At 37.0% G+C, this 19,225-nt stretch overlaps 1 protein-coding gene across 1 annotated transcript in view; it reads left to right on the forward strand.

Annotated features, from left to right (window-relative positions):
- Positions 1-19,225, forward strand: part of LOC127412427 (lysosomal cobalamin transport escort protein LMBD1) — a 164,693-nt gene that overhangs the window by 114,379 nt on the left and 31,089 nt on the right. The window contains exons 12-14 of the mRNA XM_051648769.1: positions 5,917-6,021; positions 12,004-12,153; positions 16,355-16,436. Coding sequence (XP_051504729.1) covers positions 5,917-6,021; positions 12,004-12,153; positions 16,355-16,436 — 337 coding nt within the window. The remainder of the gene's footprint in view (positions 1-5,916; positions 6,022-12,003; positions 12,154-16,354; positions 16,437-19,225) is intronic.

Consider the following 19,225-nt stretch of genomic DNA (forward strand, 5'->3'; position numbering starts at 1 on the left):
GGTTGATTGACAAGTAGAAGTTTCACACTAGAACTCATTGGTTTCACTGGACTTAAACAAGGGTTTATCTATCATAAAAGCCCATCTACTCTCATGTATGTGCCATTACATTAGATGCTATGCCCCTCAATGCCCTAGTACTTATAAAATGAAAACAAGTATGACTGATAAAAATAGACCATGACAATTTTACAGAGAGTGCCGAATAAATAATTTTTTTGTGGCAACCTCTGAACATGATGCCACACAAACATCCCTAACAATTTAATCTCAGCACAAAACACCACTAAGACATGCACATCCATGTCAAAAAGCTCAAGTGACCATGAAAGTAAACCATAAATAGGCAAATCGTCAAAGGGTGTGCATATTATAAATGATCGCAAACTTATAGAATTTTCATTTAATTTTCCTTGCTATAAGTTGTACAAGAAAACTGTGGTATATTATCGCAACCTAAAAGGAGTCAACCCCTCATTATTCTCCACTTCTGTCTGTGTACCCTTACTTTCTGACTCTTTGAAACTGTCCTGTCCTTCAAAAATCCTCTCAAATTATAATTCAGCTATCTCAGCTGCTCTTGAAGAGCACGCCCCCATCAAGACAAAGCTGGTGCCCTCTTCTCACTCATCGCCTTGGTTTACTCCTGAACTGCAGGTATTGAAGAGAGCGGGTCATCGTCTTGAATGACTCTGTAGAAAAACAGGCATCACTGTTCATTCATTAGCTCTTACAGAACATCAGCTGAAGTACAAAGTAGCACTCAACACTGCACTGCAAGTTGTAGACCTAGAGCCCTCTTTGCTATGGTGAACAAGCTAATTCACCCGCCGGCTCAGGACTCACACAGCTCTGATGAACTTTGTGACTCATTTCTGCACTTCTTTCAAGATAAAATTGTTTCCATTTACCAAACATTTACGTCAACCATTTCTGAAGATCCCCTGCACGAATATCTGTCCGAACACCCTATCCACCCTTTCTCCTCCTTCACTCCCACTAGCCCATCATCAGTCAGTGATCTAATTTTACATTCCAACTCATCATCCTGTCAGTTGGACCCTGCCCCAACCTCCCTTCTTAAACACTCTGAGTCAGTCATTTTGGCACCTATTTCGCATATGATAAACACATCTCTTGCATCTGCCATTTTTCCAACTGATCTTAAAATTGCCGCTGTTACACCAATCCTTAAAGGTCCCAACTTAGATCCATCTTCCCTCTGCAACTATCGTTCTATTTCTAACCTGCCTTTTATATCTAAACTTCTGGAAAAAGTTGTAGCCTCCCAGTTACAATCACATCTTGCAGCTAATAATCTCTATAACCCTTCCAATCTGGTTTTCGCCTATTCCACAGCACTGAAACTGCTCTTTTTTCGGTTATTAATGATCTCCTCCTCTCTGCTGACTCTGGATTTCTCAGTATTCTGATCTTGCTTGACCTGAGCTCTGCTTTTGACACTGTATGCCACAAAACACTCCTTTCCCGACTTTCAGATATTGGTATTACTGGCACTGCTCTATCCTGGTTTTCTTCCTACCTCACTAACAGACAATATTTCATATCGATTAAGAAAAACAAATCCCCTACTGCTCCTCTCACTCACTGTATCCCACAGGGTTCTGTACTGGGTCCACTACTGTTCATAATTTATGTTCTCCCACTAGGTCAGATCATCCGTCGTCATGGTCTCAGTTATCATTGCTATGCTGATGACACCCAGATTTGTACATCCACATGTTCTGATGAAACACATGCCATCAGCTCATTAACTGCCTGTATCAATGATGTAAAAATGTGGTTAAACAGTAATTTCCTCATTCAGTGCTGACAAAACTGAGATCATAATTTCTGGGCCACAAACACTCATAAGAAATACTGACATTTGTTTCAATATTGATTGAAATCTGACCAAACACTCTAAAACCATTAAGAATCTGGGAATCACTTTCGATTCATCTCTTACTTTTGAAGTCCACATCAGAACCATCACTAAAACTGCTTTCTTCCATTTACGTCACATTGCACAGCTTTGCCCCATTCACAGTTTGAATGATGCAGAATCACTAGTTCATGCTTTCATATCATCACGTCTCGACTACTGTAACTGCCTCTTTACTGGCCTACCAGCTAAAACTATTGCCCGATTACAATACATCCAAAACTCTGCAGCTAGAGTTCTCACTAACACCAAGCGTTCTGCACACATTACTCCCATCTTGTTTAGTCTTCACTGGTTGCCTGTCTCATGCCGTATTAAGTTTAAAATTCTTCTCCTGACATACAAAGCTCTCAATGATCTGGCACCTCTTTATATATATATGATCTGCTGCATCCATACACACCAGCATGCACTCTTCATTCTTCTGATTCCAAATTGTTGTCTATCCCCAGATTTCATCTATCCACTTTTGGTGGGAGATCCTTCAGTGAGTAATTTCACCTAAACTGTGGAACTCTATCTCAGAGCCTCCATGACATCTCCTCTATTTCTATCTTTAAATCTCAACTTAAAACACATCTATTCTCAGCGCATTATCTATCTATGTTTTATTTGTAAATTATAAAGTTATTTAGGCATACAAAAAAAAACTGGCAGTGCTAGTGCAAAAAAGAAAAACACAAACAAATAAACGGCAATTGAATAGCCAAAACATTTTTTTATTGTAATAAATGCTAATGTCTGAAGAAAAAAAAAGCATAGTTTTACCTTGTCTGTGTTTTTCTTCTTCTTTTTTTTTTTTTTTTTTTTTTTAAAGAGTTTTTGACGGTTACTTTCACTTTCTTTATTGTTCTGGAAGGCATTTCAGTTGTTAGACAGCAGCCAACATCAAACAAAACAAAAATTATCTTATGAGCTATTTAAAAAAGTAGGCCTGACTGTCGGAATAAAATCAATAAAATTGGCTATCATGCAAATCTCATATACAGGGACCAGGGAGCTACTCACCATCTGCACAGATGATGTAATTAACCGTCAGTTTAGTTGTACCGTACACAATTTATTTGTTTACAAAAGAATGAAAGAGTTGGTTTCTCGAGAGAAAAGATGCAGTTATCAGTAAACTTAAAATGCTGTAGATTAGACACTGCACCGTGATGTCACTTTTGTCTCTATGGGATTGTCCCGGGATGTGTGTGAATGCGAGCATAGATTAGAGGAAAGCTCTTGCAGTGTGAGTGAACAAATTTTGCCATCGCAGAACAGTTGCCTGAACGAGTTTTCCTGGGATTAATCCCAAGATCTGTGTGTGAAAGGGGCTTGAGATTCATTCAGTAGGTTTGGTCTCAGTTTTTGGGAAAGTTTGTGTTTATGTGGCTAATTTGTTTCACAAAGAAGAAACCAGAAAACTGTGTTGAGATTTAACAAAAGTATGCAATGTACAGTACAGAATTCAAAGAAACTTAAAATTAAGCCCTTATAAAACCTTTTCCTAGAAAAAGACCTTGAATGAATAGCTTATTACTCTGCAATGGTTGACCAGTCTACTTCCACTTGTTGCATTAAAAGAGTCAAGGTAATGACCTCTGAATTAATAACAATTTATGCATCAGAAATATGTACGTTCATCATTTCGGCTTTTGGAAGTGTTTTCAAATCCTTCAATCTTCTTCAAGAAGCATTGATCAGTTTTCGTGTGCTTGAATGAAATATGATTGCTTATTTCACTCACTACTTAAGTTGGCTTGATTAAATGTAATTGTTCAGGAATCCAGGCTTTTGATTTCAGCAATTAGGGTGCATGAAAAAAGGAAAAAGAAAAGGAATTTGCAAAGGAATAAGAAACGTAGACTCTTGTGGACAGCCCAGAGAATTATTGCATATCCTGCTTCTGGAAAGTCTTTTCTAATTTGTTCTTCATTATGTGATGGACCATATTCTATCCGCAATATAGGGGCATCCGTTAAGGTCAGTGTGTATTTTGCTCATTTAAAAAAAGCAATTCAACTCCAGTGGCGTTATTGAGGACAAGCTGCCAGTGGAAGAGTCACTGCCATTTCTGTGAGCTGAAGTGGAGCCAAAATCACTTCCAGGAAGAGAAAGAGAGGACCATTTTTAGCTTGACTTTCAAACAGTTCCACTGTGTACTTCCTGTGGCTCTTTTGAGAAGAATTGTATTGAAAATAGTCAGGATAAAAATCAGCTCAAAGTTCTGGAACGATACATCTCTAGCACAGGAGTGACAGTATTTTAGGCCACCGCTGAGAGTATGATTGTGTATGTGTGTATGTGTGTGTGTGAGTGTGTGTGTGTGTATGTATGTGTCCTTGGTGCCTCAAGCATCGTGCGGTTTGTGCAACATCAGGGCTCGACATTAACGCATGTCTGCGACAAGTGGATATTTGAAGGGGCAAGTGAAAGTGAATTTTACTTGCCCGACCAGACAAGTATTATTATTAGAAAGTTAATATTCTTATTCTGCTGATGAAACTAATCAAGAGCACGCAATTTTATAATTAGCTAGCAATCAAGTAACAGCTGCGCCCTGTTTGGGGTATATGTTTGTGCTGAACATGCGTGTGTGTGTTCCGAAAATGCTCAGGCTAATGCGCACCTGAACGGTCAAATACATTTCAAAATTATGCCAAAATGCTCGTCTTGGTGAGGTATTCATGTAAACACAGAGAGTGATGTCTAAAGTGAACATAAACAGCAGAGAAAAAAGTGGATTTGTATTAAAATGTCAGACTTGTAAGTATAAATGTAAGCTAATAGACCTGCTGCCGTCTAGTGTGTCATTATAATAATCAAACAACCATAACAAGAAAACGATCAAACATTCACTGCTCTTGACTGGGCAACTTTAGTAGCTTTAAAAAGTATTCATGTATTATAATCATACAGTGAAGACCAGTAGTAGTTTTATCTTGCATTTCAGTCTGAATGTTTCCTTGAATACTTGATAGCCTACTGCTGTTAAAAACTTTTAAAGCGGTTAAAAAAAACACTGAATTTTCTTAAATTGAATTTTTTTTTCTATTATTTTTCTACTTCTATTCTTTGCTTTTTTAATTGTTATTTTATTACTGACTGTTTACTAGTCTTGAATAATTACTTAAGAACTTGAAACTATTCTTCTATAATTAACAGATTAGTTAGTGTTATTTTTTGTTGTGGTTTTGAAGCTGGCATTGAGAATTATCAAATTTCACTAGAGACTACAGAAATTTTGGTATTGTGATAATGTATAGCCTTTATTGTACATGGTAGATCTTGCTGCAGTAACATGATGAAAAAGTAGATTTATTCCATAGAAGTGTGAGCACCCCTGCTGTTAATGGTAGGGCTTGGTAGGGCAAGGCTTTTCTTTATCTGACTACCATACGTAACATAAAATAATTATCATATGACAATAGTCTCCTCCCCTACCAGTGTAGTTTACATTTCTGTTGCAGAGGATTGAGTTGATTGCATAGGTACACTATTAGGTTGGGCATCGTTCATCATTTTAGAAAAATATACAACATAAACCTTGACGTGTTACTTGAGCGTGTAACTTAAATCTCTCTGGACAAGTAACTTTTTTCTCGGACAAGTGAATGACCAATTTACTTGTACAGAGGACAAGCACATGACAGTGCTTAATGTCGAGCCCTGAACATGCATCATTTACTATAAAAGCGATTACATTACACTGGGAAAATGGAGGGACGACACTATCATGGCCTTCTAGCGATTGTCATAGTCAGGCTTTGTGATGGTTGATAGTTCTTTTAGTTGACAATAAGGCCAGACAAAGTGTGTGTGGAAGCGGCTACATGAATAGACACTGCTTTTTAGCCCTTGTGAATGGCTTGGTGAAATAGACCAAGGCTCTTTCTGGGTTTGTGTGTAGTTGCCATCCAGGGACAGAAAGATAAAATGATTGGAGATAACTGGTTGATTTTTTTTTTTCTTCTCTTTCTCCTCAGGTTTTCCCTCTGGACTATGTTCTTATCACCATCATCACTATGTACATTGTCTTCACCTCTATGGCTGGGATCCGTAACATGGGTATTTGGTTCTTCTGGATACGGGTAAGACACAGCATGCCATTTCTTGAAGTCTTTATCTCCACATGCAGTTTAATCCCAACTATTAAACGCTTGCTGTAAAATTGTATTTAAAAAGATAGATGATATATATAGTACACATATGTGACTGCACATTAATTAAATTCTATATTAATGTGCAAGAGATCTGTTAGGGCTTAAAGTTGATGCCCAAACCTGTAACATTTTACAGGATCCCATTGGACAGTGGTCATATAATGCACCAAGATGCATTGTTATGGCAACCATAAATGGACTACAGTTAGGCTAATTAACTATATTGGTGGAAGAATTTCTGTTTTCATTATAATTAATATTAATTTAATAAACAGACTACATTTAGGCTAATAAACAATATTTCTTGGAGAAATATTGTTTATACTAATTAATATGGATTTTAACTTTATTATTTATTTATTTAGTTCATTAAGTCTTTCATCTAATTGCTGTTGCCTTCATTTTATAAAAACAAAAGGCCACTTAAGGCTGTGTGTTACAGTGATTTTCACCACAGTTAAAGGGGTTTGCATCATGTCCATCGTGTATTGTCAGGACATTAATAACATGAAACATTACTATTACAGTTTGAAAAATAATGTTCAGAACTTCTTAAACTACTTAAAAGAGTTCAAAAGTAGTGTTCATAATAAAGGAGGAATCTGGCATCCTCGCGGTGAGACGGGGCTCCGTGAAGGGAGCCGCACATGTTCCCCTCCAGGGTCCACGGCGTGAGGGGCGGTGGCCTATTTACCCAGGCCCGCGGCAAGTGAGAGGGGAAGGCGACCTAGCCTATAGCCCGTAGGCCACGACGTGTGCAGTTCTCCCCCGGTGACTCATCTAATCGGCTCGGGGTGTCCGAGGAGCGGGTCTGGTGGCACATCATCTCGTTCGAACACTCCCAGCTCTGGTCCTGGACGTGTGAGAATGCCAGTGTGTGCACACATGGAGATTTGAAGCCAGCTCCCCGACAGCAGTGATGAAGCATTATTCACATCAGGTGTGCTTCATTCACCACTGTCAAAACGAGGCTTATTAATTATGCACCTCTTCTCGCTCTCCAACTCCCATCGTGAGCCTGGCTGAAGGGCGGCCCTAAGAGGCGGGGTGATGATGACAAGTCAGAGGGGCGATCATTCCGCCATAATTTATAAAATAAAATAAAAAAAAAAAAAATATATATATATATATATATATATATATATATATATATATATATATTGTTTGATTATTGAGAAAAACTAATATGAACTCACAATTTTCATGTTTTTCTTGAGAAAATAAGTTTGTCTCCACTCTAGTCATTTATATTTGTATAGCACTTTTCACAATACACAAAGTTTCAAAGCAGCTTTATAGGAAATCATGCCTTGTTGTCTGAAATCCCCCTGTGAAAAAGCTGAAGTGACTGTAGCAAGGAAAAATATCCTTTCAATGTTATTTAATGGTGAAAAAAAAAATAAAAATCTTTAGAGGAACCTGACCTCTGGTTTTACAATATATGTACATAATCTGATATTCTTCAGCAGCTTGAGCAAAAAACGATCGGTACACATAATTTTTTTTACCCTCTTCCCCCGTTTCACTTTGCATGTAAACTTTACCACCATTATTACTAGCTTATAACATGTGCACAAGTGTTGTTCTCAAAACTGTTTACATTTCAAATTCAAAAGTAGATAATTATATGTCTCATGTAATCGCGGGTTTCTTACATTGTAGATTTTTTGAATAAGCTGTTTTTGATAGTTTTGACTCATAAGTTATGAGCTTGCTATGCATGTCACGCTCGGTGTCGGCTGGGAGAGGCAGTTGTTAAACTTACTGCTGCTGTTTCTGCCCCACAAATCCACCAATCTGCGCCATGATGTTGGCGTAAATAAAACGACTTGTTTGATGTACTGTAGCACCAGGATTTTGTTTGGCAAATTTGACAAGCTGTAACTCTACAATCTACTTGGTGTTTGCCATTGATCTTCTCACTTATGTACTGTAGATATGTTGCTCTGTTTTCCTGTGAGCACTCAGCGCCACCTTTCCAGGGAGGAGACTGTTCCGCGGCTCTCAATATTGCGCTGTAATGTGTTTGTTTATGTATCGTATGATACATATGGTATTGTATAGTGAGCGTCGTATTGCGCGATACAATATGATACAAGAATTTTTACACCCCTAATATATACATACATACATATATATATATATATATATATATATATATATACAGCATATGTATACACACCGATCAGCCACATCATTAAAACCACCTGCCTAATATTGTATTGGTCCCCCTCATGCTTCCAAAACTGCGCCAAACCACATCTCAGAATAGTATTCTGAGATGCTATTCTTCTCACCACAGTTGTACAGAGTGGTTATCTAGACTTTGTTACCATAGTTACCGTAGATTTTGTCATTTCTAACCAGTCTGGCCATTCTCTGTTGACCTCTCTCATCAACAAGTTGTTTCCGTCCGCAGAACTGCCGCTCACTGGATGTTTTTATTTGTTTTTGGCACCATTCGGAGTAAATTCTAGAGACTGTTGTGTGTTAAAATCCCAGGAGATCAGTACTTACAGAAATACTCAAACCAGCCCGTCTGGCACCAACCAAAATCTGCCACGGTCCAAATCACTGAGCTCAAGTTTTTTCCCCATTCTGATGGTTGATGCATGGGCGGATCTACCAGAGTGGTAAATGGTGGCAAATGCCACCCTAAGAAAAGGCATTGCCACCCCAGTATAAGTACACAAATGTATAAAATATAAATGTAAAATGTTGACATTGTGTTGGGGTTTATTCATGTCAAACTGCCTCAACTCTCAATGGACATACAAATGACAACACAGACTGATCGTTTGATTGATTACAGTGGCAGCTAATCACGTGAAAGACCTTTTTCACAGACTGTGATGAGTTTCCACCTTATTTATCAGCGTAAATCTCGTAATTTGTTTTTCTATTAAACATTTTTTAAATATTGAGTGTAAATTTAAAACATTGTGATTTGTGTTATATTACCCCAGAACTAGTTTTAAAAAACGAATTACCACAGCTATGAGGGAGTTTCTATTACAGCTGCTGAGAGAGTGACAGTAAATTTGGCATCTTCACCCATTTTACTGTCTTAATAACACTTTTTTTCCTCTTCTGGAAAGTCTTTCAAACGTAATAGTGGATTTTTTCTTTTGGTCTAGGAGCAAATGGGTAAGTGAAAATAATATTTGATATCCCTTTCACTCCCATTCACCGCTGTCTAAGTTTAGCCTGCAAATGTCACCCGGAGTGTGAAAAAGGTAAATTGCGTAATAGTGGATAGGATAAAGAAGCCGCCAAAGGCGTGATGGGTTACAGCAGCAGCCAATCGCGTACTTGCTGCTGCAGCACATGTGTAGTGTTTGGGTACTCGCAGGCTTAGGTTTTTTTTAGATTATTTCCTCAACCACAACAACAATATGACAATATGGACAAATACATGGAGAAAAAAGTTTTTTTTTTCAAGTGTCACTGAATGATTATTCGATATATTGTCATCAGTTGAAACGTGTCCTCAGCACTTTCTGAAATAGCTTTTGTCAGGTATGTGTATAATCCAGATGAAACATCTCCAGTTCTTGAGTATGAGTTTCTATTTCATCTGATCTGTATATAATTTGATTGGCGATCCTGCGCTGGAATGTTTTATTTAGAATTTTATGATAAATGTTCGTTGTGTCTGTTATCAGTGTCGTTTAGTGTCAACAGTTTTTTCTGCAGCTCATGCTCTTTTCTGGGAAATTGAAAAGCAAAATATGTCTCCCATTGTGATGACCTTCTCGGCCATATTGTTTGTGTGTATGTAGAGTATGTGTTTTGTCTGTATCTCCCTCTCTCTTAATCACTCTCAGGTGTGGGGTAACCAGGTGAGCTGACTGTTAATGGGGAGCACCGGCATGCAATGTGTTTCCTTCCTATTGCACATGGTTGGGTTGTGCAATATGAGACGATTAATTTGTGAGCTGTGCCATCTTGGTCACTGATGCTCTCACGCAGATTCCCGCTGCTGGAGCGGAGAGTTTGTGGTTGTCGCTGTCTGAACTTCAGAGTTTTTTCAAATACAGAAAGGTCAATAAATGTGTCTGTGTTTCTGCTACTCTCGTCTCTCCGCATCTTTTATTGCATTTTATTTTTAAAGTGTAACCCCCATCCACTGACATACAGATGCAATCTTGGTTTATTACTATAAATAGTTATATTTGGGTGAATTAGAAACCTGAACCTCTAAAAACTAGACTCAGAATAACCACTAGACCAGTCAGTCATGTTCTTGATTAAATTGATGATTTATTTTTTTCATCTACTGACTAACAAAATCCCAAGACCGATAGTGGCAGATGTAGAGATGAAATTACCATATTATGTGAAATATCTATTTGAGTACTTGAATCGGTCATTAAGAATGACTGTTTATCAAAATAGGTGGTTTAAAAGAGTCTTTTATTGTGCATAAAATAATGAATATTCATGAGTTTCGCAGCACTGCCATCCAAAGTACAGTTTTCCTAGAGTTTATTTTCATTTAGAACTAACTTTGTGTTAATGTTCCTTTTCAAATGGATTATTCCAGCTGTTACAAAGTTGATAGGCCTACAGGATTTTATTAGCAGAATAGCATTGCATATGCATGCACTCTCCATCCATGGGTACACTTAACAAAATAAAACAAATTGGCCTATATAATTGGGTGAAGTTTATTCCAGATTGGCAGTTTTATGTCAAGCTAAGGAACATTTAGAATTTGTTGATGTGTTTAATAGACAATGTCTTGGTACTCTGCAAAATTTTTTTGTTAAGTTGGAATATCAGTAGCAAAATGGTTACTATGTGTGGTTCCTGTGGAAATGCAGTTGTATTGCAAATTCATTTATAATTTTAAAGTGACTCCAATTAATGAACTAGTACTTGTTGCAATGAAGTTTGGTACCTTGATCCATAAGAACTACGCATAGGCGCTTGCTTTGTTGTTGCCACCCCTCATAGTCTGCATGCCACCCCCTTGCCACCCCATGAAAAAAATTCTAGATCTGCCTCTGGGTTGCTTAACTTAAGCTCCTGACCCATATCTGCGTGATTTTATGCATTGCACTGCAGCCACATGATTAGCTGATTAGATAATCGCATGATTGTTGGTGCCAGACGGGCTGATATGAGTATTTCTGTAACTGCTGATATCCTGGGATTTTCATGCACAACAGTCTCTAGAATTTACTCCGAATGGTGCCAAAAACAAAAAACATCCAGTGAGTGGTAGTTCTGCGGATGGAAATGCCTTGTTGATGAGAGAGATCAACAGAGAATGACAAAGTCTACGGTAACTCAGATAACCACTCTGTACAATTGTGATGAGAAGAATAACATCTCAGAATGCTATTCTGAGATGCGGGTTGGCACTGTTTTGGCGGCACGAGGGGGACCTACACAATATTAGGCAGGTGGTTTTAATGTTGTGGCTGATAGGTGTGTGTGTGTGTGTGTGTGTGTGTATATATATATATATATATATATATATATATATATATATATATATATATATATATATATATATATATATATATATATATATATATATATATATTACCTTGCTGTGATGAGAATATCATAATTTTCTGTAAAGAGAATTTGAGAGGATAATATGCGTAACTGTCATGAAAAAAAATTCACTGTATACAAAACATAATGGTTTCATTTTCTTTTTTCAAACTATAATTTCTTATTTAGTCCTTTTAATTTTGAAGTAAAATAAGACCAGGACATTTTCTTGACAGGTTTTGTGAGAATCACTACTCTAATGTTCCTTGTTTTTGTTGATGTTAATGCAACATTATCTGTATGGAATATCTTTCTAATATGTTTTATCAATTCCACATGCTGTAGACTCAAAGTTCTCAGTCATATTAGTGATATAAGAATGCTTTGATTGTTTCTGGACAGCTGTATAAAATCAGACCCCAGAAAACCCGACCGCAGGCCCTGCTCTTCCTCTGCATGATCCTCCTCCTCATCGTCCTCCACACCAGCTACATGATCTACAGTCTTGCCCCGCAATACGTCATGTATGGGAGCCAGAAATACCTTCTACAGGTAAGATGTGGCTATGTGTGTGTGCTTGTAGCAGTCAAACTCCTCAACTGTACTGTGTAAGGATTACAGGATTACAGTTGTCATTTTCTGAGCAAACAGAGCCCACTCCGGTGACATAAGTGTGTATTAATCAACCCTTTACAAAGCAAGTGTTTGAAAACCTTTCTACCCATTAGGCCTTGATGCATCTGTTATTACTTTTTTCCAAGACTCTTGATTGTTATGTAAGGAGATGATAAGGTTTGGTGGGCAACAAACCGAAATCGTATGTATTATTTCATAAAAATGTTCACTGACCGCTAATCTCCTGTGCGCGTTCATGATAGGGCACAAGGGGTAACTCCATCCACTGTGAACTGGCACCGGTCCAAACACTTTCATAAAAGTAAGGCTGGGCATAGAAATGCATCAATTCTTTGACATACAAACTCTTTAAAATGTTTAGTAAGTTCTGTTATCTGTTTTTTTGTGTAGCTGTGTTGTGTTCTTTTGTCACTTTCGCTGTGGCGGACATTTGTTTAGATAAACGCCCCAATGTCGCAAGGGGGCTACGTGAACTGTTGCTCTTGTGCCCTATCATGAACACGCACAGGAGATCAAAGGTCAGTGAGCAATTTTACTAAATAATCCATTAGATTTTGGTTTGTTTCTCACCTTAACTTATCGTATAATTTCATAACAATCATGAGTCTCGTGGAATAATGTATTATATTTCTGAATTATACCTTTGCGTTCTTTTGAAGCTTGAAGAAGTAGTCATTTAAACTGCCATTGTATGACATCACTGAGCACAATTATTTTTTTTTTTTTACAATTTCTCCCTTTGTGTTAAGAAAAATAAATTAATTAATATAGGGTTATAACAACACAGGTGTGACAAAAAATTTACTGAATTTTCATTTTTGGGTGAACTTTAATACCAGAAATGTCCAACAATAGTACTAGGGGTTTAACGGTTCTTTGTAAAAAAAAAAAAAACTAACTGTATGGTTCGCCACCCACGGTTCAGTAAGCATTGGCACCACGGTTCACCTTAAGTTTATTGATGCATCTGGAGCACAACGTTTTGTGAAGAAAATAAAGCGTCAAATAGACACGCACAGTTACAACCTCTGCTAATGCACCTGAATGGATCTGTAGATGGATACACTCCGCCTGTGTTTCACATGGGTCAACCTTGATGACATCACTGTTCTGCAAGCGTTGTGTGTAGTTGAAAATGAGAAGTAGAGAAAACGAACTGTTGATCGAGAAGCCCCCTGTGTTATTTAGGTCTCCTGTCTGGAAATCTTTTTTTTTTTTTTTGCAGTCAGTTACAATAGCGATGGTCAAAAAACATTTACAAAACAGGCACTGTTTGCAGACATAGCTCGACACGAGTGCTTTATACTGGTAATTACCCCGAAATCACCGGGGAAAGATAGCACGTGGCGCGCACAGAGCCGCAGATGAGCCGAAACTGCACCCACTCCCTTTTGTTTATAAGCAGGCACTCAGTGCTAATTCGGATGGGCATAAAACAGTAACTAAAGCGATTGGGGTGTTCATTACCAACAATGTGTTTCCCTACTCCGCTGATGAAGATGTGTGCTTTCTGCGTATGATTAAAATGCTCAAGCCACTTCACATTTTAATAGCAAAGTTCCTTCTATAGTGATATACAGCTTCCGAATATTGAATATATGTGCAAGAGTTTGAAATGCATTTTAAGACGATAAGGATTTCTTTTAGTTATAGACCCTCATGAAAATTAACCATGGTTTTACTACAGTAATATTGTTGTAACCATGACTGCTGTCACCATGGTTTTCTTTGCAGAAATCATGGTTTTGATATAATTAACCATGGTTTTAAAACAGTATTACTGTAGTTTCCATGACAGTAACCATGTTGATTTTGTGGTTACTATATATTTACTACAAATACCATAGTTAAACCATGGTTACTGTAAAACAACATTTTTTATTAAGGGCAAACCTGTTGAAGTGTTTGTTACCAAATAAAGTATTCTTACTTTGGATTTGGCAGTAATAGTTGTTCTTTTTTTTTTTTTTTTTTTACATGGCAAATACCAAACCGTACTGAAACCGTGACCCTAAAACCATAATTCAAACCGAACTGTGAGAAATTTGAACCGTTACACCCCTAAATAGTACACAGTTGGCGAATGCCTAGCAGTGTCGGTCCACGAACAGCTGAACAGAAAACACCAATGAAATTAATACTGTATTAAATGTGTGAAAACTTGATATGAATTTCTGTCCATCCAAAAGTAATAAATACAGATTAGTTTTTTTTATAACTCAGAAAACAAATTTACAGAAATGCTTGTGGATATCTCGTTTAATTGCTACCAAGTGCCTTAAAATTCTTAAGTATCTTTAAAAGATTTTAAGCCACAAAACTGGCACACTTTGGCTAAAATTAATTTCTAAAGCAGACAAAAGACCTCAAAAGAACAAAATTGTATTAACCTGAAACTTTACTCCAGGAAGGTGCATAAAGCATATAAATCATAATGGAACTGGCCATTTTCCGTTTTTTTGTACAATATGCACCAGAGTGTCCATGTCATCTGAAGTTGAGACTAACAAACGGATAACTGTATGTTACTCTATCAGATTTCTCTTAGTCACTAGAAGGGTCTTTTTGCATCCATCCAGTGGTGCATCCAGTTATGCTGTTTGATTACTTCCAAAACAATTATGTTGCCTATACGGAACCACAAGCTCAAATGAAGAGTAATTTGCTCTGAGTCTATCAAGCTGTCGGCGGGCAGATGGGGCAAACCGTCTGCTGAGGGCAGAGAAGAAACAGCTCACGGCAAGAACAAACCTTCCGTTCTACTCGGTAAACATCACAGCATGTGTAGAATTCAGAGCAATTAGACCTGCATTCTCCACTTGTTGCACATAAATATTGAAATAAGCATAAAAGAATAAAAAACAGAAATGTGTGTTTTTTTTTAATCACCTTCTGTACAATAGCTGTGTTTAAATAGCTGTTTTGTCTTTGGGATGCACTTACATAATTTTAAATGATAGAAATGTGCAGTCTTTTAGGAAAGATATGATCATGGTTTTGAATGCTTTTTTTTTTTTTTTTTCATGTTAAGCATAATTTTACTCATTAACCACATTCTCATAATTCAATTAACCCAATTTAGATTATGTACCTTAAATGTAACCCAGGAAAAAAAAAAAAAAAGAAAAAATATATGTGTGTGTATATATATATATATATATATATATATATATATATATATATATATATATATATATATATGTCCCCAAATCACAAGAGGTTTACTCATGTTATCATCTAGCATAATCAATGATGCATTATCTTAAGTAGAGGATATATGTAATTTAGACTGTAATTGAATTTCTGTGCATATTCCCATAATATAATTACCCTACAAGCTTATCAATCAGTCTGCCTCATATCATAATTAGTAAGTGTCAAATGAAATTATGCAGAATGATTCATTTAGAATCATTTTTTGTTTTGCTTTTGAAATATTCTTGTAAGAGAAGATGGTTCTAGAAACATAAAGCTTTGGTTCTCAGACTTTAGTGAGTGATTAGACGAAAACAGAAAAATAATTTAAAACCTGCCGACTGCATGCATATCTTTCAGAATCAGGTTTATTGCTTAAGTTAGTTAAACTTACAAGGAATTTGCCTTGGCAGGTTGCTCCATAACAAATCGCAATATACAATACAATACATTGCAATTCAGTCTATACCTTCATGTAGCATGAAATGCAATAATAGGTGCATTCTCATATAATATATATATATATATATATATATATATATATATATATATATATATATATATATTAAACGGCTCTCAGGAATACTTAATTCTGATTGGTCAATCACAGCATCCTGCTGTCAAATATTTTTGTGTAATGACCGCTAAACTGTATAATACCTAAATAGCTGTACTAGTTTCATGTCTCTTGTAGCACTCTGCAGTCTCTTTTTACATTATAATCCAGCTTCATATCCATTTATTTACTTATTTGTCAAGTAGCTGTATAATATTGGACAGTTAACCATTCATCACAAATTAAGTCCTAATCACCATCATGTTTACTTTGCAATAATGTCCAGCTGACTGTACGTTATCCCTTATTTAACCCGCCCTATTCCATTGGTGAGATAGGTCTTATTGAGGGTTTTTATCTCTCCAGACTCCACTGCCCACAACAGACCCATCACAGAGCAATCACTCTGCTGCCATCACTAAGATATGTGACGCAGATGCTCCTGAAGGTAAGACTGCCATTTTTTTTTATCACCCATACAATGAATATCAGTCAGTCATTCTGTATGGGGAAAGTTGATAAGGTGTTTTAAAGGGATAGTCCCCACAAAATGAAAACGTTTCATCATCGTTTACTCACCCTCACCCTCAACTTCTCTTGTCATGCCTGGTTAGGACATGGTGCAACACGTTGCTGCACTTTCTATTGGAATTTCATATTACAGAATAGCACATCTTCAACGCATATATTTTTAATAATTGTGATTATACAAATAAAAAGATGTCATGCCAACTTGGCTTTGTGCTCATTATGAAAGGTCAGGAAGCAAATAAAAACAGTGTGTCAGAGGAAGATCTACATTAAGTAAAATGCTGTAAAATTAGTGGGTAAAACCAGCAAAAGTGTTAATTACTGTCTATAAGGTTAAATGCCACCATACTTTTGTGGTTAATTGCAGATAGTTCCATGTGTTTTGAGTGGGAAGTGAATTAAGCAGAAGCCTGAAGCAAGAATGTAGCTCTGTGAACGTTGTAGCCTGTAGATAACTGCTGATATTTATACTTATGTTGTATTACACACAGTGATGGCAGAGTGGAGAAAGATGTGACATTAAAAAAAAAAAAAACAATGATTTGGGATTTATTGTAAAAGCTCTGATTTTGGGTTTTCACAGTGAGGTACCATGCTCTGCTTTGTGACAAGTGATTTTAAGCTTTTTAACATCTAGTTAATGCAATACCACGTCTTTCTCTCAGTGTGTTTTTGACATTTTACGATATCAACTTTAAAACTGGGGCAACAGATTTATTCAGACTGGATTGATTATGATTATGGGGTGATATGCTGCCATCCAGTCTGCTTACAGTCATGAATACTGTTCTCTATCCAGAGGAGGGCACTCCAATATTACAATGCAGTCGCATTGGAGGATACTGGCATAATAGTGAAATCAAGGTTGTTAATATTTAATTGGATCAGTGAACCAAGTAGAAGTGGCCGATCTTTCTTAATGTCCTCAAGACAGATCCTACATAAGGTCTACTAAAATATGCCTCTAAGTCAAAGCTATATTCCACCTTCTAATTGCATCTCACTTAAGTCCTCAAATTTAACCAGAATATCAAAATTCATTTTCAGGCTTTATTTCTTAGGATGATACAAAAAATTCATGACAAGTAAGACTTTTCTCATGCCGTAAAGTAATAACAAAATTTACTAGATATTTTACATTTTTAAAAAAATAATGTGAGTGGTTCTTGCCCATGCAAAACTCGATGCAAGGGTGTTCTGTGCTTAGAAAAGTAGTAGCATACTGCACCAAAGTTAATACTTGGTTAGAGGTTTGATCAAATCCCTAACCCTGAAAATTATCCATATTATTAATAGGGATGCACCGATCCGATACCTGGATCAGTATTGGCTCCAGTACTGACGTTTTTAAATGGATCAGGTATCGGCCCGACGAGCGCAATCCAAGTCCGATACTGTGTGTTAGACATGTTCGTTAAGCTCCAGAAATGAAATAAAAGAACCATAAAAACACCATTAAAGTAGTTCATATGACTTGTGCATTTTATTCAAAGCCACTTGAAGATGTGCAATAGCTCTGAGAATCACAAAAGGCTGTGTTTTATAAGTAAATATATAAAATGCACGTGCAGTGCCAGCGTACCAGTGAATGGCTCTGCTCTGTTGACACACACGCACGCACACACACTCTCTCGCGGCTATTTTTAGTCTTCACGCGGTGCGCAGTATTTAAGCGCTACTCACGAACAACATCTCAGATGTAGATGCTCAAAAGTTCGATTCACTTATAATATGCATTTAGAACGGCATGGGAGGAGCATTTTAAGAGAATTTGAATAAGAAGCGAATTAAAGTACTGTGAACTTGCCTACAAACAGACACATACAAGTCAATAATAATAGTAATAATAATAATAATAATAATGTATTATTATTATTATTATTATTATTATTTGTTTACAAATTATAATAATAATTAAGTTGAATGGGTTCCAAAAAGTAACTGTGAATGAAAAGTGAACTGATATCTTACAACTAAACTGAACAAAAAAGTAGATCAGAATCCTTTAAAATCCAGATACAAAATAGAAAAAAAATAATAGTAAAAAAAAAATTTTTACTGAACACTTATGGGGCTTTTTCACTGCACGGTACAGCTCGACTCGACTCGACTCTGCTCCCTTTTTTGGGGTTTTCCACTGTGGATAGTACCTGGTACCTGGTACTTTTTTTAGTACCACCTCGGTCGAGGTTCCAAGCGAGCCGAGCCGATACTAAATGTGACATCAAAACCCTGCAGATCACTGATTGGTCAGAGAGAATCATCACTATCAGCCTCACTGGATTTGCGACACGGGACATCAACCCACTAGTTTTAAAGTTAGCAACAGCGATAGCAGTATCATTTGTTCACGCGACTTTCGAATTGTAAAAAGAAATGGCTGTGCGCAAAACCACGCCGTGGTCAATAAACGAGGTGCAGACGTTAGTCGTTAGTAGCTGAGGAGAGGATCCAACGAGAGCTAGATGGGGCGATGCGAAGAGGCGGCACAACTATGACGATCAGCCTATAATCCCACTCATGTTGAGGCTGCACTAAACTGCAGTGGAAAAGCAAGCTCAGAAAAGTAAAGTGAGCAGAGTCGAGTCGAACCATAACGTGCAGTGGAAAATTGCCATTAGACTGGAATTACTGTTAATGTTGCTGCTACATAATCCAGTAGATTAGTTAACAATAACGTTTTTCTTAATAAACTATACATTTATA

Source organism: Myxocyprinus asiaticus, chromosome 21, assembly GCF_019703515.2.
Source record: "Myxocyprinus asiaticus isolate MX2 ecotype Aquarium Trade chromosome 21, UBuf_Myxa_2, whole genome shotgun sequence".
Taxonomy (NCBI): Eukaryota; Metazoa; Chordata; class Actinopteri; order Cypriniformes; family Catostomidae; genus Myxocyprinus; species Myxocyprinus asiaticus.